Here is a 25,642-nt window from a genome sequence, read left to right as displayed (position 1 = left end):
CTGTTAGCTACTAGGGCAACTTTTTCTAGTTCCTCGTTGACATGCATTTCAAATTTTGTTTGACTACGTTCACACCAAAAAGAAAAAAGGAGAAGGTCGTACGTTGTAATGTCTTTTGATGGGGAGCATGTAAATCCAAAGATATACATATCAGAGTGTAAACCTTGTCAACAACGCATAAACGCCGAGAAACGTCCCAAAAGGGAGGGAATCATGTAGTCAGAACCAAACCATAAAAGCCTTGACACAATGTCTAGCCAACACGCAGAAACAAAAATGGCAGCTGTGCAAGAGAAACAAAACACAACCTTGAAAGGAAGCAAAAGCAATTCTACGCTGACAACCCCCGCAACAAAGCCCTATCAACCTCCCCGAGCAACGCAAACAACTCCTTCCCACCCTCAGAATCCTTCCCTTCAATATCAAGCGACTTGTGCAAGAACTTGCGCGCCTCCTCATAGCGACTCATCTCCGCAAGACACTTAGCAATCCGCCACCAGGCCTTGACATTCCCAACAGGCTTCGAGTCAACACTAGCCTTAGCATCAACCAGCGCCTCGGGCCAGGCCTGCAGAGCCATCTGCGCCTGCGCACGATTCGCATAAAGACCCGAAAGTTCCTCGCGCGCAACGCCCACGGGCTCCCAGCCCGGCCGGCTGAGTCCCATGTCGATAGCGTAGGAGTACAGCTTGATTGCCTCGTCGTAGTTTGCTTTGCGGTGCGCGGCGTTGGCGCTGTCGCGGAGTTTGGAGATCTGTGCGCTGCGCTTGGGGTTTACGGGGAGTGGCGCCGGGGGGATGTTGGGTGGGTCAATGGTGAGGAGGGATTGGTGTAGTTGGTTGAGTTCTTCAAGTTCGGTGTTGATTGCGGCTGTTTGGGAGGGTGTTTGGCCGGATGAGTGCATGAGTGTGAGTGTTTGAGTGCTTGGGTCCATATACAATGGGTATTGGTTGTAGAGGTCGATTTCGCTGGCCATTTTTGGGAGTGGGGAGACTTTGGTCTCGGGTTTGGGGTTGTAAGGTCGGTGTTGCTTCTTGGAGTTGTTAGTATACATATGCGCTGCGGTGTGACGGGGCGGGTGTTTGGAGGCCGAATGGTGAGGTCTGGTGGTGGAATGGGTTAATTCATACAAGATACAGTTCAGGATGTACTGTCTAGGTTTCAACAAAGCACGGTTCACTTTGAGGTCAATATTCGGAATTGTACTTGTCAAGAGATGATGATGGCCAGAGGGCAAGCTGTCCATAAACCCACTGATATCGAGGGCGGTGGCAGAATACTAGTGCCTTGTCCTATCTATACTAATTTCTTCTTGGGCAAGGTGAGACCTCGGGGATATTGGTAGTGATAGGAAGAAAAAAGTGAGTATGCTATGACTTTAGGCTTTCTAAAAAAAACCTTGTTCTATGATATGTTGATGGGATCTCATCCTTCCAGATATAATCTACACATGTTGTCTACCAACATATTCTACTAATCTAAATACGAAACACCACCGGGACATATAATTTTACAATGCATACATCTATATTTTACTAGATCCAATGAAATCAGACAGGACATACAATCGTAAACCCAGGGCCAAAAGACCCATGAGAAACATGGTAAAGGCAAGGGCATCAGCCCAGAGTAAACAGCGGTGCGCCCAACAGCGCTCAATGGTCAATGTTCAAGACGCCAAAAAAGCAAGACGATTCATCAATCCTCCGGGTATTTCACTGAGCAGTTCTTCCATCTACACTGACAACACTTTTTACTCAACTGGGCCGTCTTCCGTACCCACTCACCGATGAGCCACCAAACCCAGTGGGAGGAGCAGTGTACTCAGACGGGGTGTAGTCCGAGGGATTGTAATGAGTAGACGGTTCCACATAGTGCTGGCCATGCGCACCACCATAGCCGGTGCTGCTGTTGTAATCATGGAGGATGCCCCCGGGCGCGGGAGCGGTGGGATCGTAGGAGCCTTGCATCGCGGTCCGGCCGTGTGCGTTGCCTAGGTCATCCACCTCGCTCTGGTGCAGGAGGGCGTAGTCCTCATCCTGGTCGCCGTGGGATGAGGCGCCCATGCCGCCGCCTCGGCCGGAACGGAAGTTATCCTCATCCTCCTCGAAGTCGTGGGCTGGGTTCGATGAGAAGGCGGCTTTGCTCTGCGCAGCGAAGGTGGGGTCAGAGACGGCGTCGGGGAGGGTGCCGGTGCGGCGGAAGTGCATCACGTTGCGGAAGGACATCCAGGCGGTGATGACGAAGAGGACGCTTTTTTCTGTTAGTTTCATTCAAGGAATCGTCGTCTCGGAGATAGAAGAAATTCACGTACAAGATGATAACGCCAATAATTGTAGTTGCTGTGCTCAGCTTGCACTTGGTAGCGCTTCCGTATGCCCAGTTATCGCATCCGGTCTTCTCCTCCTCCTTCTTCTCCTCGGCTCTCCTGGTGGTGGATTTGGTGTCGGTGGACTTCTTGTCATCGTCGCTGCTCGCTCCCTTGGACTTTCCTTGGGCGACGTACGAAGCGAGACAGATCCAGGCACTGAGCCAGAGAATCGAATAGAGGATATCGACACAGGCGAATGCATAGACGTTACCGAAGCGTCGGGCTCGAGGCCACATCGGCACTGCCACCAGGTAGATTAAGCCAGGAATACTTAGCCAGCACTGCCATCCGATTATATGTCAGAATGAAAGAGCTCTCTTTTGTATCAGAAACGCAGAAATGTCAAACTCACCAGACCCCAGTACCAGCCTGTGCGCCCATCGATTCCACTGCCTCCCTTAGTCCAGATCGCGATGGTTATGGCCCATGCGAGGAAGATACTGAATCCTTGTATGAAATGTAGGATGTTTTTGGTACGTCCGAGACTTCCGCCTGAAGGCCGCGGCATTTGAAACATGATTTTGTGTGTAGGAGCGCTGCAAGGGTGTGGCGCTTTTCTTATTCACTTGGAGGGAAGGAAGGGGTTGGTCTCGAAGTGAAAAGATAGTCTATCGTGAAGTCATACGGGACACACAGAATGTGCGAGACGAGACAAGAACAGAGTCGAGACCTGGAGAATGAGACTTGGGGGATCTCTCTATCTTGGCCAGGCTAGGCTCCGTGGAGAAAAGTATCGGTTTGTTTTGTTTTGTTTTGTTTTTCCGTCGCAATGTCGCAATGTCGCAATGTTGAAATCACAACGGGAGGGATATTTAAATTGAAGTTTTTCAAAGATATCCAATCTGACAATTTGTGTATCTGCCTTACCCTCTCTTGTTTCGGGGGCATACGTGTGTCCACATCCGCTGCCCAGGCGACAGCCCGTTACTATTTCGGGAACTCCGCCACACATTTGCTTGGCGGATGCCTGTCACTTTACATCATAGTCTCATTTCTCATATACTCATGTTAACATACATAGTCAAAGGAGATTCAATCCCGCTTCTCGTGTTTGTTTCATCAACACCCAGATCTCTCGCAATGGTTGATAGACATGTACTTGCCACCACCAGGGAACCGGATCAAGAAAACAGAACAGGGGATCTTTCCAAAACAACAGCCTCACCAGCTCTGCCTCTGCAACTTCAAGAGCTGTGAGTGCAAAGTGAAACAATGAAAACTGCAAAAAAGCAGCGGGAAGAATAGCGGCTGGGGCAAATGTTGGCGCTGAACGGGTTGCTGATAGTGTCGCTGCTATGTTGGCTGTATCAACTGAACTGGAAGGGAACACAGATAGATAGCCGGAGATAGGGCAAGGCACATTATGCAGCAGGTTATCGACAGCTCTGGCGCCAGGTGTACAGCCGGCGATGTAGATAGTGTGTCGGACAGAATGCGCGTCGAACTCTTCATCGACTGAGAGTCTGACAGAGAGATGGCCGGTCGAGCGAACACCACCTTTGGCTGCTAATGTTTGCATGAGCCTATGGACCGAAGCGGCCAGAGCCTCATCTAGACGCGACGCACCCCAGGTAGAGGAACTACAATCCGAAAGCCGAACCTTAATGGCTTGAACGCGGCCACGCACAACAAGTAGGTCTGCGAATAGCTCTCCAAGACGAGATTGTTGCTGCATAATCCAAGGACGATCATTGGAGATCTGGATCTCGCTGACCTTGGCGTATGTCTTACTCAGCGTACGCCTGGGCAAGAGCATAGCCTTCTCGTTCGCAGATGGGGTCGCTTGAGAGATCTGGTAGGTTTTGGCGGGCGACCGGTTCAAGACCTTGTGCACCGAGTCGCGCGATTGTACCCTATGGTATTCAAGCACAGGAAGATTCCTCTCGATCACATACTGCCTGAATGAATCAGGATGGGCGAAGCAAGCTGCCAACTCGGTATCGAAGGTGATGCACATGCAGTTAGTGCAACTCTCAACGACCTGTCGGGCTGTCGCATCTTCAATGGAGGATCCCTTGGGTGAGCATGGAATCCACAGGTCGACCTTTTCGCGGTGGATGACGTCGAGTAGCCGGGAGATGTAATGGTCCTTGGGAATCTGGTAGAATGCCACTAGGGCCTTGGACATACTTCCGCCGGAGCGTACGGGCAGGTCTAGGTCTGTAACATCAGCCCCAACCACGTGGTGGCCTTCTACAGCCCATGACCTTGCTAGGGTCAAGCCGTGCGCTGTACCTATGCCCGTGATGAGGACTGTTTTCGGGTAAAATGGCACATTCCGTTGTGTCGCTCGGTATCGATTGGCCGTTGGTCGGAGATAGGATAAGAATACCGCGATCACGAGAATGGTGTTATCGACAAACAACAGCGAGAATGAAAGACATATTCGAAGGAGATGCCAGAATACTCGTGATGAAGTCCCCGATATGACTGAAGCATTGGCGGATTTGATCGACATGCTAAGTCTATGTCTCGCCGCAATGAGCGGGTAGAGGTGTTTTTTCATTTGACTAAAGGGAATAATGTACCCCGAAAGGGTGACATAGAAGGGACATGGTCACAAGTGAAAATGTGAGTTGGGGTGGACGTTAATGAGGGGGGCTTGGCCTGCAGATCTAGTTCGGTGTGACGATGCACCTCAAGAGATCAAGATAGACCTCCACAATGGGCTTGGTTGGGCCCGGACCTCAGGCCCACAGCCCATTAGTAGGGGCCCATGAGGCCCCCAATGAAGCCCATTTCTATGCATAAATCCAGTCTTGGAGCTTATAACCCTGTTGATTAATGCCTGGTTTTTACGCATCTTCTAGTCTGTAAGCTTACCTCGGAAGATCTCAGCCCGCCGGCCCTGATCTGGCCTAATACGAGGGTTCAACAAGTGACAGACTATCGATATGCAGATATATATATTTCATACGGATAGAAGTAGGTGCATCTTTCTGTCGACTGAGGTAGTCAATGCAGGCTAAACGTTAGAATTAACTTAATTATCATGAGAACTCGGTCAATTTGGGGTTTATACGGTGTTTTGAAAACTCAAAAATACTAGAAAAATCTGCATTACTTAGTTATGCATCTGTCAAGAATTAGCATGTTTGTATTATTTGAGGCCTATTGGGCCCCTATAAAAGCCCAATGGGCTTCTACCTTCTACCCTGGGCCCAAAGCCCAGCCCATTTGCTGGTTGGGGCGGGTTGGGTTTTGGGCTTTATGGGCCGGTGCGGAGGTCTAGATCAAGATCTCTACTCCATAGACAAATCAGAGCTAATGGTGGGGTTCTCTGGATCGAACCTCCAGGGGAAATATCCGGCGATTACATGGGATCAGGTTTCCGACTTATGGGGTCGGCACGGATTGCCTGAAGGGATTGGAATGTTGACGCCATCTATTGATGGTGAGTGGGTGATCGGACTCGGATTTACTGCCTTTATCCGAAGTATTTCCAATGTTTATTATCCCCGAGGCCATTTATAAGTTCGCATGTCCATATGGAATTTCTTGGATCATTTATCCGATTCCCTTGCTCTAACTTTACGTCATGTCTGCACCTTCCTCGGTATGAATTACATTCCGACCCTTTTGATTGTGAGAAATGACCCTAACTCGTACTCTAGAACGACGCTGGCAAGGAGCTGAAGCTCCTGCATTACATCTATGGGCAGCCAAACCTGGATGAAATCCGTGGACATCCCCAAAAGGTGATCGATCTGATTCACGAGTTTGAGAAAGACTACCGTTTAATAAATGTTGGCCCCGAAAAGGGCAAAGTCATCACCCAACTCATCAATGAACTCAAGCCAAAGACCATGATCGAGCTCGGCTGCTACGTGGGCTACTCTGCGATCCTATTCGGCGACGCAGTCCGTCGAAACGGCGGTGAACGCTACTTGAGTCTAGAGTTGAACCCAGAGTTCGCCGCAGTTGCCAATATGCTCATTGAGCTAGCTGGATTGCGCGACTTTGTGCGCATCATCGTCGGTCGAAGCGATGAGTCGCTACACAAATTGATTACCTCGGGTGACGTGAAGAAAGTGGAACTTCTCTTCATTGACCATTACAAACCAGCGTACACCACTGACGTCAAGCTATGTGAGCACCTCGGGGCTATTGTCCCTGGTTCAGTGCTCGCGGCCGATAACGTGCTACACCCGGGCAACCCACCATATCTGGAATACGTCCGGAGCACTGTCGAGCAGAAGATCGAAGCTGCTAAGGAAGGACCTTCCCAGGCATATAACATTGCCGGGATGGCCGAAAGCACGGTGCAGTCCTTTGTGGGTAAAGATGACGTGCCCACCTTCAATTTTGTCGGGAACCCGAATTTGGTGTACCAGAGCGAGCTATGCCAACCCCAGGGATTGCGGGTAAGTTTTGAATAGTTTTCCGAAAATGAGTCTTCGCTAACAATTGACAGGATGCCATCGAGGTTACGAGGTGTGTGGGGGTGCAGGCATAGGTGAGAAACTGGTCAACGCAAGTGAGACTACAAAGCGGCACAAACCGAGATGACAAGAAAGTAGAATACAATATACTCATATTCATACATGATTATCAAGCATACAATATAGAAGTCCGTTGTAAAGTCGAACATTGCCACGACGGGAACCCGACTCGGCTTTTGGACCCACCCGAGCCAACGTTGCCGTCGCCAGGACCTTCCCTCTCCCCCGCTAAATGATTTCCGGGGCCATATAAAATAGTCTCTCCCCCCGCGGATTCCTCCCTCAATTAAATCCCAAATATTTCATTATGGCTAGCAAGACTTATAATGTTGGCGTTGTTGGCTACGGCTTCAGCGCGAAGATCTTCCACATTCCCTTCGTGAAGGAGGTCCCCGAGCTCAAGCTCTACGCAATTGTCCAGCGCACTCCGAAGCAGGATGATGATGCCGAGAAGGACCACCCCGGTGTGAAGTCTTTCCGTACCGCCGATGAGATGGTCCAGGACCCCGCGGTTGACGTGGTGATCATTACCACTGCCCCCGATTCTCACTTTGAGCTATCCAAGCTTGCGCTAGAGGCCGGCAAGCACGGTAAGTGACTAGAAATGCCTAGAAATCATTAGCAATTGATATGGGTAAACTAACGTGAGATATATCAGTCGTCTGCGAGAAGCCCTTCACCCCCACCACTCAGGAAGCTGATGACCTCATCGCCATTTCGAAGAAGAACAACAAACAGCTTGCCGTGTTCCAGAGTATGTCCTATCACCCTGTTTATAAAAACCCCTACTTATCGCTGTCCTAGATCGCCGCTGGGATGCCGACTTCGTGACCCTCTCCAAGCTCGTCAAGAACGGCTCGCTCGGCCGCATCTCCGAGTATGAAACTCACTTCGACCGCCACCGTCCCGAGGTGCCGGCCGCCGACTCTCACAAGTGGAAGAACAAGGTCATCCCCGGTGGCTCCGCAATCTATGACCTTGGAACCCACCTTCTGGATCAGGCCGTGCACCTGCTCGGACTCCCCAAGCGGGTAACCGCTTTCATTGGCTCCGCCCGGGGTGTCACCTCGTTTTCATACGAGGACTCCTTCACCGTTCTGCTGCACTATGCCGATGGCTCTATGGTTACCGCCAAGGCGACCGTGGTCAGCCCCGAGGACGAGCAGCTGCGCTTCTGGGTGCGTGGTGACAAGGGTAGCTTCAAGAAGGTAGAGTATCTACCTGCGCAGATCACTGCTATATAAAGAAAAGTGAAAACTGACCTAATTGCATAGTACCACCTTGATATCCAAGAAGACCAGCTCAAGGCCGGCATCATGCCCCAGGATAAGGGTTACGGTCGTGAGCCCAGCGAGCGTTATGGTACTCTGACTACTATCCAGAACGGCAAGCCCGTTAAGGAGGTGGTTCCCACCGTGGAGCCCCCCACTTATACCGAGTACTACCGCAAGCTTGTCCGCGCTCTCAACGGCGAGGGAGCACTCCCTGCCAGTGGCGTGGAGGCCCGCGAGGTCATTCGTTTGATCGAGTTGGCTCGCGAGAGTTCCCGGACTGGACGTACTTTGGACGTCTAAGCTTGGGGTTGTAAATGCTATGACGATTATGATCTACTAGACAAAGGCAATATGTATTGAAGTCTTGGACTGTTTCCTCTCCAATAATACAGCAAATACCCTTACTGTTGGCAACTATACAAAGGAAACAATTAGCATCGTTACACAAAGGCAAACAAATAATCTTCACTCTCAAGTGCGTGGAAATAGTTTCCACCTTGCTGCCTAACAAGGGGCCCTAAACTGCCGCCGCTTTTATGAGGCTCAGCCTGGTGGCTCAGTAAATGTCAGCACAGGAAGTTGCGATCGGTCACGTGTAAATGCATTTAGTCTACCACAGACCATAGTTACCTAGAAGGGTTTAGTATCGCGAGATCGTCATCTTCGATGTCCCTGTTTCGTGCTCATTTCTATCTACCCGGAAAGAAACAGAATTAATCTTCCATAACAGCGTCAAGGGAGGAACGCTGCCCATAACCTAGCAGCGGAGGGCCCAATTGTGATGATGAACTAGACGGACGAGAAGAGATCGTCGCTGCTGAATATTGCAAGGGTGATGTCTCGAGGCTATGCTTGAGGAAAGAGGCAATGTAGTAGGCGGCAATGTTCATCCCAGTCCAACGATCAGAATAGAGAGACAGGAAGAGCGGGATAAAAACTAAGAACTGCCATGATCAAATTGGAAGAACTGGAACTCTTGACTATCTATCAAGCAGGCGTCCACAGCGCCGCCCTTTTATTTCTTTTTCTTCTTTCTCTCTGCCCATACCATAGTCATGTATGCAAGGGTTTGTCCCTCGCTGGTACTGCACAGGCTGGCGCGCTTTACTTCAATGACTACCAGATCAATAGCTTGAGCTTCGTGCTCGCTGAAATAGAAGAGAAATCTGTTCTCCCCCACGCAACGTACTTTGCGACCTTTACGCTTATCCATCAAATCCATTGGGTAAAAAGAGAACGCCCTTCCCTGGAGCATACGCATATCGTTGGGCCCGGCAAAGTCGGAACGACGAAGTGTTATGTAGACCCCCTCCAATAACTTCGTAATCAAAATGCGAGCTTGTTGTTCGTTTTAAGAAGAGAGAGTTGAGGTAGTTATCATTTCGGATGTAATCGCAAGGTCCTCAGCTGTAAAGATGTTTAGATGAAGGCAATAAAAGTGATCATTTTTCACTCACGGAATTCATCGGAGAGGGTGATAAGCTGGGTGGCTCCACTGAAATAGCCTCACTGGGCTGTTGGTTCAATATCATCTTTCCAGAACGGTAGACGTTGAATATTTTCTTCAGGCGATTTCCCTACCGTCAATATTGACATCCTCGGCGTCTTTTCCTATTTTGATCAAATGAGGCGTCAGAGTGAAGAGTACCAAAATGAAAAGGAAGCGCAATTGATAGTAACTTTTCTATTGGTTACTTTGCCTTGATGGGATTTAGTAGCTCTGACTAGAATTCCCTGCTAACTATCAAAGACTTGGGTCCATTTCGATAATTCATCCAAAGCAGTGTCTCGATAAACCAAGGCATATGCAAATCGCTCATTCGCACTATAAACCGCACTATAAACGGGCCACAAGTTATTTCAACCGCAATTTTCGTCAACAATATAGATTTCCTGGAAGGTTCCTGCCAAGGTTAAGAGCTTGGGGATATTTTTATAGCTTTTCACGCAGAGATTGACAAGCTCAGTCCTGTAGCAATTGTCTGCAATTTTCACGGAGTCCATTTCAGCAGGGTTCGGATTTCCTCTAGCGCTCAGTAGCCAAAATTTGTACATAAAACACAGCCAATCATTTGTCAACACAGTGTCCGTCGGTGTCTCTTGGTATATCTTAAAGCTGGGCATTATAACCTACAGCAGGGGTAACTCTCTGTATATACATAAGCAAGTACCTCTAGGACCAGGCACATGCACTGCGTTTAGCCTAAGCTACATGCTAGCGTTGGGCTTTGACCCATGGACCCCTTTTGCAATTATGTCCCAATTTACGCTCGGCTATGATCTTCTTGTGGTTCTTTATGTTCAATGTTATGGGGTGCTCTCCCCCGGGCAATCTCATTAACTTTTATATGTACCTACATCCTCCTAAGGTCCACGTAAATCAACGCTTATCTTCATAACACGTCCAATAAGACATTTACGTTTATTTTATATTAAATACAGAGACTGCCTGCTCCAGTCGCACTACTACCTCACGCCTTCCACTTTCTTAGCACCCTCGACTGTCACAAAAACTACCTCTGAGGTACTGACAACTCCTTTTGTGCAAATAGGCCGCTGTTCATCTCTATATGGCATAGCCACTATACCTATGCTGAAGTCAGCAAGCTATGGGTCTTCCACGATTTCCCCTGTCGCTTTTTTGATCTCTGATGTTGCCGATCCTCACTTTTCCGCTTGCCAGCCCAACGGCTGGGATCATCGGGATCCCGCCAGCCAGTTCCATTTCAGTCCAGCCGTATGTCCTAGCTACTGGACATACTTTGAAATGCGACGCACATCCACTAAATTTGGAAATGAAAACCTTGCTTATTACTCCACTGCGTACTGTTGTGCTAGGTTTATATATAAATACCATTCTGATATATTCAAAACAGATCACTAAGCCTATCCACTCATTTCAGCGACTATCAACTATGGGATAGATATCAATCTTCCCCTATAACCAGCCTTACAGCGCCTTATTACCGATATACAGAGGCCGGATGGACCTCAACCACTGTAACAATATGGTCCACCGGAACCAAGACAACAAAGGTCTTTACAGAAGGATATATGGCCCACGCAGTATGGGAGATATCATGGGCGGCCTCGGACACGGTGAGCATGTCTCCAACACTACCGCCGCTTGATTCGGGGGAGTACTTTTCGACCTGGGTGCTAGGACAGAGCCTCACGATGCCTTCCCTAGAACCGACTAAGGATCAGAATGACCCGACACTTACGACCCTAGGATATTTTCTCATGGTTGGCCTTCCACTTATTGGCGTCGAGATCATTGCATGCAGCGTTTGGTGTTGTTTCACGATTCGACGAGCAAATCGTCGGGAGGCGGCCCAGTTGAAGCAGTAGCGATTGGAGCACCCAACTAGGTAGCCTATAGAAGGCTTGGTTTAGGCAATAATAGCCATTTCACTTTAGTTCATCTTCATATTCTTCCTTCTCTTTTTAAAATTCTTGTCTAGCGGAACCAACAGCCGGAAGGTGTGTGAGGGCGTGACGACCTCGCCCAGGATAGCTCTGAGGCCTGGCCCCGGGGATAATATTGATTATATAATGGGAAGTGATCGCCTGACTTTCCAAGAAGTTGAGCGGGGCGTGCTCGGTTTTACCCACAGATCTAAAGCGGCAAGAGGTGGGCACTAAAATGGAAGTGGAAAGGCGTCCTTCTGTACAGATGAGGTCCAGGAGCCTTTTAAATTGTCCCACAGGCCCCCAAGGAATAGCCTCTTCTCCTAAGAAATAACCGTGATGGACGTCAAATCGCTACCAGATTTCCGATTCTTCCCATATCCAGTCAAATATCCATCTGTCGAGTCTAAAGAACTACTGCCAACAGATGATCCAATTACCCTCAACACTTCGTCCTCATGGACTTACTGCGGACCCCTCTTAACCCTCGAATCATGTAATCTGCCATCCTCTTTTAACACCTGGGCAGAAGCCACAATAAGCGGCTCAATAATGCCCTCCTTATTCTCCTTCCTGGCATACGTCCACGATTTCCTGACCAAAAATAACCAGTCCCACTACTGGCTCACAATCAGAGCAAGCAAAGGCTCGGACGAATTCGACATCCCACGCTGGCACACAGATGATTTATTCTTCTCTCCCCTCCAACCACCAATAAACCACGCAAGGCGTCAATCACTCTTCTCGCCAATCACTAATCTACTCAAATCCACCTGGGCAGCACCAACAAATCAAGATCTCTCAATCCCAATCTCACCCTCCAACCCCGAAACCGAGCACCATCACCACCAACTTACAGCCCCAACCGCCCAAATCCCCTCCATAAGCCCGACCCCAACAAACTGGAAACTCACAACAACCCTCCTTGGCCCCGGGACCTTGTTCATCCCACCTGCGACAAACCGCCTAGCACGCGCCACGCAACAAGCCGCCAAAACAGCCGCCCGCGCCGCAGACCCAGATCACGTCTGCGTCTCTGTGCGCTGTGTCGGCTGCGCCATGGCGGCGGAGTCGGTGCGAGAACAGCTAGCCCTTGAGCTGGGCGGGCATGGGATTGTGCAGGCGTCGGTGGGAGAGTGTGTTTTCTTCCGGGTTGGCGAGGATGATGGCGCGGTGCATTCCGAGCCGCGATCGCATGGTGATCGGGTGTTTGTTAATGTTGTCCCTGGCCATGAGGCGGACCTGAAGGCTCTTATGGGGAAGTGGGGGATGGAGTATCCGCGGGCTTGGTGTGTGGGGTTGCCATTGGTTATTGGGGAGGGAGAGGAGTGTTTGCGAGATGTCGGGGGTGAGATTTGATTTCTTTATTCGTTAGTATGAACACATCTTAGGATTCTTTGGTATAGATGGTGGTTCTGTTGTTGACCAGGCGTATATCCGATAGCCAATAGCTGGGAGAGCTGGTCATATATGGGAATCAACTCCATTTTTTGTTTGTATAGTTGAAAACAATATATCGTCAGTATACAAAGTGCTCCACAGACAGAAACATCCCGACGTCACATGGCATCTACAACAATAACGGAATGCCAAGCCGCTAGTCCCAAACCGTAGTTTATGTTACCAAATGTAAATCCGCTGAGTGGCCAACTTGAAGAAATCGAAATTGACATGAAGCCCTACATCCGAAAGTTGACATCCGCGGAGAAAGAGAGCAGAGTTGCGCCTTTAACGGCACACATGAGGTTTTGCTCAGTACCGGTTCACGGGTGTATGGCTGATGGAGGTTCTTCCTTTATATCCCCGATAGGGTTGAACTTCTAGTGTGCGGATTGAGATCATTAGGAACCCAAGAACCCTACAGAGCCTAGAGCTTACATAGTATCTCAGTACAACAGAAGCCCAGCATGGCACACGTCCCTCATAGATCGGTGACGCTGTCCCGCCCGACGACTTGGAATTTCGACATCGATCGGTATATGAATCCATTCGTGCCGGCACCACGATGGCATCTCATACCACGACCTGTCGCCCATATGCTGGGCTATCGGGATAAACCACCCAAGCCAATGGGCAACATCGTGGTCGCCTTATGGTCGTTGGTTGGAGCATTTTGTGGTGTGGCTTTGGTGGCATCTGTTTCGAAACGGGTGCCTTCTTTTGAAGCGCGTGATGCGCCAGTGATTATTGGCAGTTTTGTGAGTCGCGGTCTGATGTCTGATGCGAGAGCAGACTGAAGTACGAAAACAACATAGGGCTGACTCTATGCTTCTTTGATAATAGGGTGCGGCGGCAGTTATTGAATTCGGTGCCATCGAATCGCCCTTCGCACAACCACGCAATGCGATCCTGAGCCAGGTCATCGCCTGTTTCTTCGGTGTCGGGATATCAAAATTGTTCGCCTTGAACCCTCATGCTGAAGCGTATACTGAGCTCGGGGGTGCTCTTGCTTGCGGACTTACCACGGCTGTCATGATTCTCACCAATACTACACACCCGCCCGCGGGTGCGACTGCTGTTCTGGCAGTGACGCACGCTCAAACTGTTGCTCTGGGCTGGTTTCTGTTCCCGGTCATGTTGCTTGGACTCGGACTTATGCAGGCTGCGGCCGTGATCATTAACAATGTGCAGCGTCGGTATCCTTTGTACTGGTGGACGTCACACCCTCTGTCGCGGTCTCGAGGGGATGTTGAAAAGGCTAGTCATAAGGAAACGCCGAGTTTTCCTAGTCATTATGAGGATAGCCTGACTGATGTTCCCCGACGATTGGTAATAGAACGTGGTGATATTTCAGTGCCGGATGGGATATTGCTTTCTGTCGAGGAACAAGAAATGTTGGAGAGAATCAGTGACAGACTTTGAAGAGGTATAAAATATATTAGCATATCTCTTCCAAATATAGCCCCTCTCTCCTTTTTTCCCTTTGTACCTTATCGTCCAGTCGCGTATCACACAAATCAAAGGTGGCAAATAAACACCTCAGGCATCGACTGCGGTGACGTCTCTCCCAATCAGCATCCACTTATAACGGCCCACTGATTGATTTTTTTTTTTGGTGTAAAAATTTCTTAATTGAATTGCCAACACGCACACTCCCAAGGCAAAAGAATAAATTTATAAGAGAAAGGTACGTTTTACTCTCAAGTCTTCTATTTCTCTCAAACTCACAATCGATAGGATTCTATCGATAAGGGCAAACCACCAACTCCACTGCTCTACGCCCCTCCATTTCCTGTCCGCCCCGCCAGGCGATCCACTCAGTCTTTTTGCTTTTCTCTTCAATCTCTTTTCGCATTGTCATCCTTTCTCCTCTCCGTCCCTCTGCCTTCCGTCCCTTAATTTTCTCCTTAACCCCCCCTTTTTTTTATACCGTCACACCCGCAACCATGGTTTCCGCCTCAAAGGCTGCCCGCATGGCCAAGCGTGCCGACGAGAAGAAGCCCAAGAAGGACGTCAAGGTCGAACTCGATGCCCACGGAAAACCCATTGTCGGAGATGCGCCTGCTACCAAGGATCAGTCCGCCGTTGATAAGCTCACAGCCCAGATGGATAAGCATGGTCTGTCCGATCGTGTCACCACCGGTGTGCTGTCATCTCTCCCCGCCTCTCGCGACGTTAAGATCACCTCTTGCTCCCTTGTGTTCCACGGAAAGGTCCTGGTCACCGATTCCACCCTCGAGCTGACCTTCGGCCGTCGCTACGGTCTCCTCGGTGAGAACGGTTGCGGAAAGTCCACTATCCTCAAGTCGATTGCTGCCCGCGAGTACCCCGTTCCCGAGCACATCGATATCTACCTTCTGAACGAGGGTGCACCCCCCACCGAGTTCGGCGCCCTTGACTGGGTTGTTCGCGAGGCCGAACGCCAGTTGGAAGATATGGAGAAGAAGGCCGAGGAAGTTCTTGAGAATGACGGCCCTGATAGCCCTATCCTTGAAGACCTATATGACGTACGTATTTTTCGAGTTTCATTCTCTATGGTTGCAAACAAGAGGCTAACTATCATATACAGCGCATGGACAAGATGGATCCTTCCACTTTCCACGTTCGTGCCTCCCTTATTTTGACCGGTCTCGGCTTCAACAAGCACACCATCAACAAGAAAACCAAGGACATGTCCGGTGGTTGGCGTATGCGTGTTGCCCTCGCCAAGGCTTTGTTCGTCAAGCCCTCTTTGCTCTTGCTTGATGACCCCACTGCCCATTTGGACTTGGAGGCTTGCGTGTGGCTCGAGGAGTACCTCAAGAAGTGGGATCGTACTTTGATCCTGGTTTCTCACTCCATGGATTTCCTGAACGGTGTCTGCACTACCATGCTTGACATGCGTGGCCAGAAGCTCCTCTACTACGGTGGTAACTACGATTCTTACCACAAGACCCGTAGTGAGCAGGAGACCAACCAGGCCAAGGCCTACACCAAGCAGCAGGAAGAAATCCAGCACATCAAGAAGTTCATTGCTTCCGCTGGTACCTACGCTAACTTGGTGCGTCAAGCCAAGTCTCGCCAGAAGATTCTCGACAAGATGGAGGCCGATGGTTTCATTCAGCCCGTCGTTGCCGACCGTGTCTTCACCTTCCGCTTCGCCGATGTTGAGAAGCTTCCTCCCCCAGTTCTCTCCTTCGACGATGTCAGTTTCTCCTACTCCGGTAAATGGGAAGACACCCTCTACGAGCACCTCGATCTCGGTGTCGACATGGACTCCCGTACCGCCCTGGTCGGCCCCAACGGTGTCGGCAAGTCTACTCTGCTCCGTCTCATGACCGGCAAACTCAGCCCCATCGGTGGCCGTGTCTCCCGTCACACTCACTTGAAGCTTGGTGTTTACAGCCAGCACTCTTCCGAGCAGCTCGATCTCACCAAGTCTTCCCTTGAGTTCGTCCGTGACCGCTTCCCCGAGAAGTCCCAGGATTACCAGTACTGGCGCCAGCAGCTCGGCCGTTACGGTCTGAGCGGTGAGGGTCAGACTGCCCTCATGGGTACTCTGTCCGAGGGTCAGAAGTCTCGTATCGTCTTCGCCCTGCTTGCCATTGAGTCCCCCAACATGATTCTTCTTGACGAGCCTACCAACGGTCTCGATATCCCCACCATTGATTCTTTGGCCGATGCTATCAATGCCTACAGCGGTGGTGTCGTCGTCGTGTCTCACGATTTCCGTCTCCTCGACAAGATTGCCAAGGACATCATGGTCTGCGAGGACAAGACTATCCGCCGCTGGGATGGCTCCATCGGTGACTACAAGAACTACCTCCGTAACAAGATGTTGTCTGCCGGCGCCGTTTAAAGGCCTTCTTTATGTTTCTACTTTGTTCAACTTCCTTTTTTTCCCCCTTTGATGACGAAATGCTAGACGAGAACTGAAGGAATACAAATGCCCAAATGGCACTAAAAGTTTGGTTCCCGCAGGGACACAACAAAAAGTTCCTTGGGTTGGGATGGGTTTCATTTATTTTCTTTTTGTCCGTTAGATCGTTTGTCCTTTCCCTCCTTTCCGAATAGATTTTGGGTGGAGGATTGGACCTTTGCGTTTTATTGCTATGAACTACCCCTTTTCGATTGGACATGATTCCATCTGTTTTTTTGTCTTATGCATCCTTGATAGAGTATCTAGTCCTCTCCGAGGTGAATATAAGGGATGCCATTTAGGCTTGATTGTATCCATACTGTTTTTTGAAAAGGCTGTATTCTCTCAGTCTTCGCGTACGGTGCTACTTGTACACATGACTGAAGTTTGTCTAGCTTTACTTCCCGATGTCTTGTCTACATGTATGTAGACACTCTTCCCCATCAACAATGCTCTCTCTTATGACCCTTATCGGCCGAATCTATTCGATGTTATATCAATGGTTATAATTGACACTGCCTATTGCCCTCTAGATCTCCGAAATCGGTTATCCCTACAATATCTACTCTACAACTCCATGACTAAACAATAAGCACCATCAAGATAAACATATTCAAAAAGGCAACGCATCCAAAATCTCGACTATTAAATCCGCAAGTATCAACGGATCTCCACCGTTAGCAAGTTCCTCCATGATAACAGTCAATTCCCACTTAATCTCGAAGCAAATCTCCTTAATAGAAAGCGGACCCCAGCGCGCACGCACGCGGTTATCACCCCTGATCCCGAACTCGCCAATCTCCCCAAGGAATCCAATCTGAATGACGCGCTCGCCGAGCTCTTCCAGCCGTGTCGCGATATTCTCTATATCAGGGCTGGGGGGTGGGCTCAGGAGAACGAATACTTGACACTGCAGCTTGTGGGTGAAGGCTTCGCAGGCTTTTGTATAGATCTCCTTAAAGTTCTCCGGGTGTATGCGAGATCCGTCCATCGTGCTGGTGTGTATGTATGGGTGAGTTAATATGGGATGGGACGCGTGGGGGTGTATTTATGTAAGTCCTGTTGGCGATGACTTGTATTTGGTTCTTTGTTTGAAAGGAGACAATGAAGGCTACTATGGCCATTGATGATGTTCTTTGTTTCTTGAGATATCGCCACTGGTAATCGCATGAGAATAACAAGAGACGAAAGACCAATTCTCGAACTTGGTTCACCATGCTTGATCAGAGGAAGCAAACCTGTTCCTATCCGATGATGACAGGAATGTGTACTTTCCTCTGTCGGGCTTGAACTCGGATTTTAGGTCTATGTAGGCCGAGAGGTCTAATAGCTATGTCTAGGATCTGGAAATTTGGAAATGTATCATCAAGCCTGACGTTTGCTGCATCTAGAAGTGTGGTTCTGGTATTTGATATTAAAATATTTATGTTTGTAGATTCAATGCTTTGCATACTCATTACTGCTTGGTTCGCTGGGTGACCACCTCCGGACCAAAAACATCACCGTCCTGACGGACGATTTGTTCTTGTTCCAATTTCCGCTTTTTCGCCAGGCGTTCTGTTTCGCTCTCAGAAGTGGCCATTCCAGTGTCACTTTGAACCGCGATGAATGGCTGGGCTGTATCCCGTTTCCTAGCGGCAGCTAGATTCACCTTCTCGGGGTTCTGACAATGATATAGTTTCTTTGCGATGCGCTTGAGGCTTTTCATTTGCGCAGGGTCCGAGGAGAGAGGTGTGTAGGATTGGAGAAGAGCAGAGCATTCGGTCAAAACGTGATGAAGCTTGGAGCGGATTTCGTATAAAGGGTTCACCAGGCCATTTTCGTCTGTTTCGGGGGTAGGGATTGTGGCTGTAACAGGACCACCAAGTTTGACATCCAGCAAAAACTCGGCTAGCGGACGATCTGCCAGTAAAAAGGCAGAAAACCAGATCTGGGATGGTGTGTACAAGAAGTAGGCATCTGTCATCTGCGCAGCGGATTTCAGCAGCTCACGAGTTGTACCGTGGGCTCGAGCGATTCGATCTGACATTGAGGACGACGGGACGGGAGGAGGTGCGATGGACAGCAATCCTTGTTGGAGATCTTCCGCAGTCTCATGTGGTAGATGGGGAGCTGGCTGGCCTTGACCTTGTGCGATGGCTTGTAGTTCCATGACGCCGCCTTCAAGTCCCCGGAATGGATGCCGTACATCAAACGTGAAACGGAGTCCCTGCATGAGCAGGAATTCCGGTGCGATGACGTCCTCCGTCGCTGTGTCACCAGGAATTCCATCTGCAAATTGCCGGAGAGAGATATAGTAATTATCGGTTTTGGTCGCGACGAAGAGCGCACAGGCCATGATGGACTTTGGATGGTAAGTCATGGGTGAATTGGTTAGGTAGAAGCGGCGGAGGTATTGAATCGCGGTGGCCTGTATGCGCAGAATGAGAAAGGTCAGCTTCTCGAGATTTATTTGCAATGGTTTCCAAACGGAGTATGAAGTCCCCGGGAGCTTAACGTACCCGGACCATTGTCGGGATTGGTGGCTTGTATGTCTCTCCGAGCTCCAGCGTCTTCTCGCAGTAATACCGCACGAGAACGAGCTCCTCCTCTGGTGTCAAGCATTCGACATCTTTCTCATCTTTATTCTTGATTTCCATATTGCTTTCCGGCAGTGGTGTTCCCGCCGCGGAGGATGCAGTCGACTGATGAGTTTCGCGCGATCTGCGCAAAGCGGCGCGTACGCGCTCGCTGGCAACGGCATTTGTTGAGGCTCTGAGAGATTGCAGAGATGGCTCAGTGTATGACCACAGCCGGTACTGGGATGAGGCACGGTAAATGTCGTCTTCAATCATGGCGCCGGTGCTTTTCACCTGCTGGAAGAACCAAAGGCTAGAAACCTTTAATCTTGGCCAGGGATGACGGTAGGGTGGTTAGAGTATGACTAGAAAGAAATACCGAGCACGAGGAGGTGGAAAATTCGGGCAGTTTTGAATATGAGAATAAGTATTCGACAATTATCAATGAGCCCAGCAATTAATCCACTTGGGGTGATCCAAGAGAGAACAATGAAGGTTGGAGCTGGGTGTGCTTATCGATAACACGAACCCTCGCTTTCATGGACAGTTCCGCCTGGACATCAAATCAATATAATTGTTCTTCGGTCTTATTTTATTGTTTTCAATATCGATTAAAAGCTATATACCAAATATCTGACATGCATAAACCACCCGATGCAATCCGTTCATATTCCATATGTGCTTTTTTCATCCAGAGTTCATCGCAAACACCAGGAAATACATCACTCACCGAGAAGTCGGGCGGTAATATCACCCATACGACCTTCTTCTAACTCATAGTCTTGACCTCCTCTTCGTTCAACACCGGCAAATCGGAAAGCAGCCACAACACGCTCAACGTCGAAGCCCATGCTGCCAAAACGGTCAACCAAATTCTTGTTGTATCCATCATATCTGTAGATGATAGTCAGCAATCATACTCAATGGATGGCAGAAGAATGACTCACTTTGCAAGACTGTCTTCGACAGCTGCTTGCCGAGTGTCATCTAGGCTTGATCCGCCTCCATTGTCAGCACTACGCACGGGAGCTCCAGCATACACAACTGCCCAGTCGCGCGCAACACGCTCAAATTCTTTGGGTGTCTTGAGAAGCATATTAGCCACTTCAGCGTCTTGAGGATCTTTGGGCTCGGGTGTGCTGAGCAAAGATTGCAGCGAAAGCAGAGCGGACTTGATGGTCAGAACTGGCGACCAAGCACTAGAAAGTGTGTCAAGGCAGATTGCACCCTACATCGGCTATCAGAATCCAATTTTTCTCACATGTATATTGTGAAAAGGACACTGACCGTTTGGCTGCTGACATTCGGATGCCACACTTTGGTCTCAAACCTCATGGTAGGTGGTCGGAAAGGGTAGTCGGTGGGGATTTTGATATCGATGTTGTAGGTGCCACCTTCATAAGGGGTTCCAGGTGGCCCTGGAAATGATCCCCTTAGATGAGTGACATCGTCCTGGTTACCAAATGGCTCAACCTTGATTCGAGAGTGGGCATCGGCGTGAATGTCCGTAATTTCCTTTCCAATGCGACGCATACGATTGCTAGCCATGGTGATTCGAGGACTCGTTTCAGAAAGAGGTTAAACAAGAGATGTAGGAGGATGAGACCGCTTTATGTGTAAATTGTGGAGTCAGATAGATCTATTCTCGTCTTGTCAAAGAGCGCACAGATTGTGGAAACTGCCGTGGAGAGGAAGACGGAGTGGGGCTAATAGTAGGAGAATGGTGTTAGGAAGGATGCAGATCAAGTAGAGAATATCACACCCAGAGTACGAAATACCCGAGGGAATTGAAAGGAACTCAAGGAAAACGAGGATCTCACCAGATGGAGGGGAACCTTTGAACTATACGGGAATTCAGTATGAGTGATGAGCTCAAACACCTGTCACCTGATATATGCACCTGATATATAGACCTCGAGAAAGAATACAATTAAACCTGGATTGCGTAAGGTAAATCTCAGTATAGAGCCTCGGTAGAATATGAATTTCTTTGATTGCCCTCGAGAAAGTCGGAGGTACAAGCAAGGTGCCGATAAGACAAGGCGCTAAGGCAACAATACGTAGATGACGCAGTCGCGGCCTGAGGCCTACATAGTCACGTGTGGACCTAACAGCTTCCAGCTCGCTCAGCGTCTAACCTCCGGCGATACCACATCTACATTGACAATCCATCCCTTTCGACTCATTTCCCTTATCATTCCATACCACTAAAGGCTCGAGATACAGCCCACTTTGATTTTATTTGCACCTTCACACCAGGGATTGTAACTGTCTCCCTCTCGGTGGCTGACAAACATGGTGAGCGCCCCAATCTTCCCAGCCTTTGGGAGGCCATCTCGATTTACATTCTAACACTCAAAACTAGGGTCAACAGCAGTCTAATTTGGGCGGCGGCCCTGGAGGCGATGGACGCGATGACAAGGATAAGAAGGTATGTTCATACTCATTTCCTCTGTTACACGACTAGTGCTGAGACCATCTTTCATTAGAAGGACAAGCCCAAATACGAACCTCCCCCACCACCTACCACCCGTCTTGGAAAGAAGAAGCGCAAGGCTGCAGGCCCAAGCACTGCATCAAAGCTCCCCGATATCTACCCTACATCGCGATGCAAGCTACGATACCTTCGCATGCAGCGTGTTCATGACCACCTCCTGTTAGAAGAAGAGTACGTTGAGAACATGGAGCGGATGCGCAAGGCCAAGGCCCAAGCCTCTCAGGATCCTGCCAGCCGAGGTGGTGACTTGGATGTGATGGACCGGAACGCTGATGAGCGGAGTCGAGTCGATGACATGCGAGGCAGCCCGATGGGCGTCGGCAACTTAGAAGAGTTGATTGATGATGACCATGCTATTGTTTCAAGCGCCACTGGCCCCGAGTACTACGTCTCGATCATGTCATTCGTCGATAAAGATCTCCTCGAGCCGGGTGCCAGTATTCTTCTACACCACAAGTCAGTGTCTGTTGTCGGTGTACTGACGGAGGAATCTGACCCCCTTGTCTCGGTGATGAAGTTGGACAAAGCGCCGACAGAATCATACGCTGATATTGGTGGTCTTGAGCAACAAATCCAGGAAGTTCGAGAATCTGTGGAGCTGCCCTTGCTACACCCCGAGCTGTATGAGGAGATGGGTATCAAGCCCCCCAAGGGTGTGATTCTCTACGGTGCTCCAGGTACCGGAAAGACGCTACTTGCCAAGGCTGTTGCCAACCAGACTAGCGCGACCTTCCTCCGCATTGTTGGCAGTGAGCTGATCCAGAAGTATCTGGGTGATGGCCCCCGCCTGGTTCGTCAGATTTTCTCTGTTGCTGCTGACCATGCCCCATCAATTGTTTTCATTGACGAGATTGATGCCATCGGTACAAAGCGATACGAATCACAATCTGGCGGTGAGCGAGAAATCCAGCGAACTATGCTAGAGCTTCTGAACCAGCTGGATGGATTCGATGATCGCGGTGACGTGAAGGTCATCATGGCCACCAACAAGATCGAAACACTGGACCCGGCTTTGATCCGACCTGGTCGTATTGACCGCAAGATTCTCTTCGAGAATCCAGACCGTAAGTCGTACCCTAATGTCTGCTACTTCGTTGTGGCTTGCTAACAATTTTTAGAAAACACCAAGAAGAAGATTTTCACTCTGCACACCTCGAAGATGTCTCTCGGTGACGATGTTGACCTCGAGGAGTTCATCAACCAGAAGGATGATCTCTCTGGTGCCGACATCCGCGCTATCTGTACCGAAGCTGGTTTGATGGCCCTGAGAGAGCGCCGCATGAGGGTGCAGATGGACGATTTCCGGGCTGCCCGTGAGCGTATCATGAAGACCAAGCAGGACGGCGGTCCTGTTGAGGGTCTGTACTTGTAAGCGCTGGCAATTCTTTTGAGGCTAGAGTGCTGGAAAGCTTGCGCTGGAGACCTGTACTCAGCTAGGTCCCTTGTGTATTGTAATAATCGAGTGACGAACGAATCTAAATGGCGCACTGCCCAGCAATTTTCCTAAGTTTATCCATACACATACATCCAAAGTACGTAACAAGCCAGTTGTAGTACATGTACACACTGCGTGAGATTACCTGCGCCAAGCATACGGGATTATCATTCACGGATTGCAAACACTGCAAACAAGCTCACTATCAGGTCGGAGCCCTCTTTCCAGCTGTCGCCAAGTTTCTCACCCACACAATCATGGATGAATTCGACGAAGAAGCATTCAACAAGTTCTTTCCCTCCAGCTTTGGGAAGCAGGCGAAATCGGTTGATGTTGAGTCCCAGATTGACCGATCGAAGCGTGTTGCTGTTTCGGCTCCGAAACGCGACGGCAATGAACTAAGCACTGGCATCACAGCCCCTCGCGCAGAAGAAAGAGGGAATGATGATGAAGAGAAAGACAGTGATGATAATAGCGACCAAGACTCTGACGGTTCAGATGATGATGAGGATGAATTTCCCGTGTCGCACGAGCTCGTTCTCAAGGCTCATGAGCGTGCCGTCACCACCATGACCGTGGACCCTTCGGGGGCGCGACTAATCACAGGTTCGACCGATTGCACACTGAAACTATTTGACTTTGCCTCAATGACTCCATCCACACTCCGCGCCTTCAAGTCCGTCGATCCTTCAGCCAAGAAAGCGACGGCAGCCCAGGACACACACGCCGTGCACTATGCCGCGTTCAATCCGCTCTCCCCGAGTTATGTTCTGACTGTGACTGCCACTGCACAGCCACGGATCCTGAGCCGTGATGGTGAGATACTCACAGAATTTGTGAAGGGAGATATGTATCTGCGAGACTTGCACCATACCAAAGGACATGTGTCTGAGGTTACTTGTGGTGCCTGGAGCCCGTCTGATCCTAACATATGCGCCACCGCTGGAACCGATAGCACAATTCGTATATGGGATGCCAGCGTTGGCCGCTCACAGAAGGAGGTGATCGTGCACAAGTCACGAGCGGCTGGATCCGCTGGTCGGACCAAGATGACTGCCCTCGCATGGGGCTCCCCGAAACAAGGAGGCGCCGACATTCTGGTAGGTGCGGGTCTCGATGGGAGCCTAGTTATGTGGAGTGGAAAGGGCCCATATACAAGACCCAGCGCAGAAATCCGGGATGCTCATGTCAAAGATACATGGACAAGCAGCCTTGATATCAGTTCCGATGGAAGGCTTGTTGTCACCAGAGGTGGTGATGATACAATTAAGCTTTGGGATACCAGAAAGTTCAAGACTCCAGTCACAACCGTCACACATACCTCGACATCTTCCCGCTACCCAACGTCCAACATTCAGTTCTCTCCTTCCTCAGCCAATGTTATCACAGGCTCTGAAACCGGCCATCTGTATATTCTCAACCCCGCTACTCTCAAGCCAGAGCTCGTTACTCCTGTGACGCCAGGCTCGCCTTTGATTACTGTTCTATGGCACGAAAAGCTCAACCAGATTATGACGGGTTCCGCCCATGCCGAAACCCACGTTCTCTATAACCCGACTATGTCCACGAAAGGCGCTGCGACGGTTATGTCCAAGGCACCAAAACTCCGCCACGTCGATGAGATTGCTATCGCCGCGGATTTGAGTCAGGGATTGGCAGGTGATTCGGTGGTCGTCGGTTCCAACGGTGTGCCGCATTACAGCTCGGCAACCAGGTCTGCTCGTCATCCTACAGTAGGCTTTACAGCCTCTGGTCGCTCTCGGGATCCTCGCCGACCGTATATGCCGGTGCAGACGCCGTTTGCCAAAAATACCCCAGATGAGAAACACATCCTCGAGCATATCCCACTGAGCTCCATGCGAGACGAGGATCCACGTGAAGCACTCTTGAAATATGCCGACCAGGCGGAGAAGGAGCCTATATTCACTAAGGCATACAAGGAGACTCAACCAAATGCCATTTACGCGGAACTGAGTGACGGCGAAGAAGGACCGGAAAAGAAGAAAGCAAAGCGATGATCTCCATGGGAATGTACTACATATTCACCATGATTTTGATAACAAAAATGTGCAGACTCAAAATCAGCTGCCTGTGCAATATACAGTATGTATCACATCTTGTAGTTTCATAAAAATCCCAAATCGAATCGGATCTAGCTCCTTACATTCGGTCTGGGTTGTCGCTTCTTTGTTGCTCATGACGTCCCCCTTCGAGCTCGACGATCCCAACTGCCCACCCGAACCAATCATAGCTATAGAAAGAATCACAAGAGCTTTGACCTCGCGCAAGCGTCGCTGTTGGGTTTGATTCAATTCG

The 25,642-nt window shown here is 49.8% G+C and overlaps 13 protein-coding genes across 13 annotated transcripts; 8 read left to right on the top strand and 5 right to left on the bottom strand.

Annotated features, from left to right (window-relative positions):
• Nucleotides 1-331: 331 nt before the first annotated feature.
• Nucleotides 332-2,888, bottom strand: N7447_002511 (Tetratricopeptide TPR2; the record flags this gene model as incomplete). The annotated part of the gene is made up of 4 exons (XM_057226786.1): nucleotides 332-1,033; nucleotides 1,788-2,253; nucleotides 2,315-2,652; nucleotides 2,724-2,888. The coding sequence occupies 4 exons, from the start codon at nucleotides 2,886-2,888 to the stop codon at nucleotides 332-334; spliced, it is 1,671 nt and encodes a 556-aa protein (XP_057090802.1).
• Nucleotides 2,889-3,392: 504 nt separating this feature from the next.
• N7447_002510 (uncharacterized protein) lies at nucleotides 3,393-4,877 on the bottom strand (the record flags this gene model as incomplete). Its single annotated transcript, XM_057226785.1, has 1 exon — nucleotides 3,393-4,877. One exon carries the CDS (start codon nucleotides 4,875-4,877, stop codon nucleotides 3,393-3,395), a length of 1,485 nt encoding a protein of 494 aa, XP_057090801.1.
• Nucleotides 4,878-5,909: 1,032 nt separating this feature from the next.
• On the top strand, nucleotides 5,910-6,827 carry N7447_002509 (O-methyltransferase; the record flags this gene model as incomplete). Its single annotated transcript, XM_057226784.1, has 3 exons — nucleotides 5,910-5,927; nucleotides 5,986-6,735; nucleotides 6,786-6,827. 3 exons carry the CDS (start codon nucleotides 5,910-5,912, stop codon nucleotides 6,825-6,827), a joined length of 810 nt encoding a protein of 269 aa, XP_057090800.1.
• A 293-nt stretch (nucleotides 6,828-7,120) lies between these two features.
• N7447_002508 (putative NAD binding Rossmann fold oxidoreductase) lies at nucleotides 7,121-8,387 on the top strand (the record flags this gene model as incomplete). Its single annotated transcript, XM_057226783.1, has 4 exons — nucleotides 7,121-7,403; nucleotides 7,472-7,567; nucleotides 7,618-8,021; nucleotides 8,088-8,387. 4 exons carry the CDS (start codon nucleotides 7,121-7,123, stop codon nucleotides 8,385-8,387), a joined length of 1,083 nt encoding a protein of 360 aa, XP_057090799.1.
• Nucleotides 8,388-10,677: 2,290 nt separating this feature from the next.
• On the top strand, nucleotides 10,678-11,438 carry N7447_002507 (uncharacterized protein; the record flags this gene model as incomplete). Its single annotated transcript, XM_057226782.1, has 2 exons — nucleotides 10,678-10,925; nucleotides 10,991-11,438. 2 exons carry the CDS (start codon nucleotides 10,678-10,680, stop codon nucleotides 11,436-11,438), a joined length of 696 nt encoding a protein of 231 aa, XP_057090798.1.
• A 399-nt stretch (nucleotides 11,439-11,837) lies between these two features.
• N7447_002506 (uncharacterized protein) lies at nucleotides 11,838-12,857 on the top strand (the record flags this gene model as incomplete). Its single annotated transcript, XM_057226781.1, has 1 exon — nucleotides 11,838-12,857. One exon carries the CDS (start codon nucleotides 11,838-11,840, stop codon nucleotides 12,855-12,857), a length of 1,020 nt encoding a protein of 339 aa, XP_057090797.1.
• A 548-nt stretch (nucleotides 12,858-13,405) lies between these two features.
• On the top strand, nucleotides 13,406-14,360 carry N7447_002505 (HPP family protein; the record flags this gene model as incomplete). Its single annotated transcript, XM_057226780.1, has 2 exons — nucleotides 13,406-13,696; nucleotides 13,782-14,360. 2 exons carry the CDS (start codon nucleotides 13,406-13,408, stop codon nucleotides 14,358-14,360), a joined length of 870 nt encoding a protein of 289 aa, XP_057090796.1.
• A 524-nt stretch (nucleotides 14,361-14,884) lies between these two features.
• On the top strand, nucleotides 14,885-16,776 carry N7447_002504 (ATP-binding cassette family ATPase ARB1; the record flags this gene model as incomplete). Its single annotated transcript, XM_057226779.1, has 2 exons — nucleotides 14,885-15,445; nucleotides 15,508-16,776. 2 exons carry the CDS (start codon nucleotides 14,885-14,887, stop codon nucleotides 16,774-16,776), a joined length of 1,830 nt encoding a protein of 609 aa, XP_057090795.1.
• Nucleotides 16,777-17,449: 673 nt separating this feature from the next.
• N7447_002503 (uncharacterized protein) lies at nucleotides 17,450-17,827 on the bottom strand (the record flags this gene model as incomplete). Its single annotated transcript, XM_057226778.1, has 1 exon — nucleotides 17,450-17,827. One exon carries the CDS (start codon nucleotides 17,825-17,827, stop codon nucleotides 17,450-17,452), a length of 378 nt encoding a protein of 125 aa, XP_057090794.1.
• A 465-nt stretch (nucleotides 17,828-18,292) lies between these two features.
• On the bottom strand, nucleotides 18,293-19,670 carry N7447_002502 (TFIIH complex kinase subunit CCL1; the record flags this gene model as incomplete). Its single annotated transcript, XM_057226777.1, has 2 exons — nucleotides 18,293-19,246; nucleotides 19,338-19,670. 2 exons carry the CDS (start codon nucleotides 19,668-19,670, stop codon nucleotides 18,293-18,295), a joined length of 1,287 nt encoding a protein of 428 aa, XP_057090793.1.
• Nucleotides 19,671-20,116: 446 nt separating this feature from the next.
• On the bottom strand, nucleotides 20,117-20,942 carry N7447_002501 (E2 ubiquitin-conjugating protein UBC1; the record flags this gene model as incomplete). The annotated part of the gene is made up of 3 exons (XM_057226776.1): nucleotides 20,117-20,288; nucleotides 20,342-20,622; nucleotides 20,682-20,942. 3 exons carry the CDS (start codon nucleotides 20,940-20,942, stop codon nucleotides 20,117-20,119), a joined length of 714 nt encoding a protein of 237 aa, XP_057090792.1.
• A 747-nt stretch (nucleotides 20,943-21,689) lies between these two features.
• On the top strand, nucleotides 21,690-23,263 carry N7447_002500 (proteasome regulatory particle base subunit RPT2; the record flags this gene model as incomplete). The annotated part of the gene is made up of 4 exons (XM_057226775.1): nucleotides 21,690-21,692; nucleotides 21,760-21,825; nucleotides 21,884-22,955; nucleotides 23,010-23,263. 4 exons carry the CDS (start codon nucleotides 21,690-21,692, stop codon nucleotides 23,261-23,263), a joined length of 1,395 nt encoding a protein of 464 aa, XP_057090791.1.
• Nucleotides 23,264-23,583: 320 nt separating this feature from the next.
• N7447_002499 (WD40 repeat domain-containing protein) lies at nucleotides 23,584-25,344 on the top strand (the record flags this gene model as incomplete). The annotated part of the gene is made up of 1 exon (XM_057226774.1): nucleotides 23,584-25,344. The coding sequence occupies one exon, from the start codon at nucleotides 23,584-23,586 to the stop codon at nucleotides 25,342-25,344; it is 1,761 nt and encodes a 586-aa protein (XP_057090790.1).
• Nucleotides 25,345-25,642: the final 298 nt, after the last annotated feature.

The sequence above is a fragment of the Penicillium robsamsonii genome (assembly GCF_028829455.1).
Source record: "Penicillium robsamsonii strain IBT 29466 chromosome Unknown utg000001l_segment0_segment0, whole genome shotgun sequence".
Taxonomy (NCBI): Eukaryota; Fungi; Ascomycota; class Eurotiomycetes; order Eurotiales; family Aspergillaceae; genus Penicillium; species Penicillium robsamsonii.
This window is presented reverse-complemented; position numbering and strand designations above follow the sequence as displayed.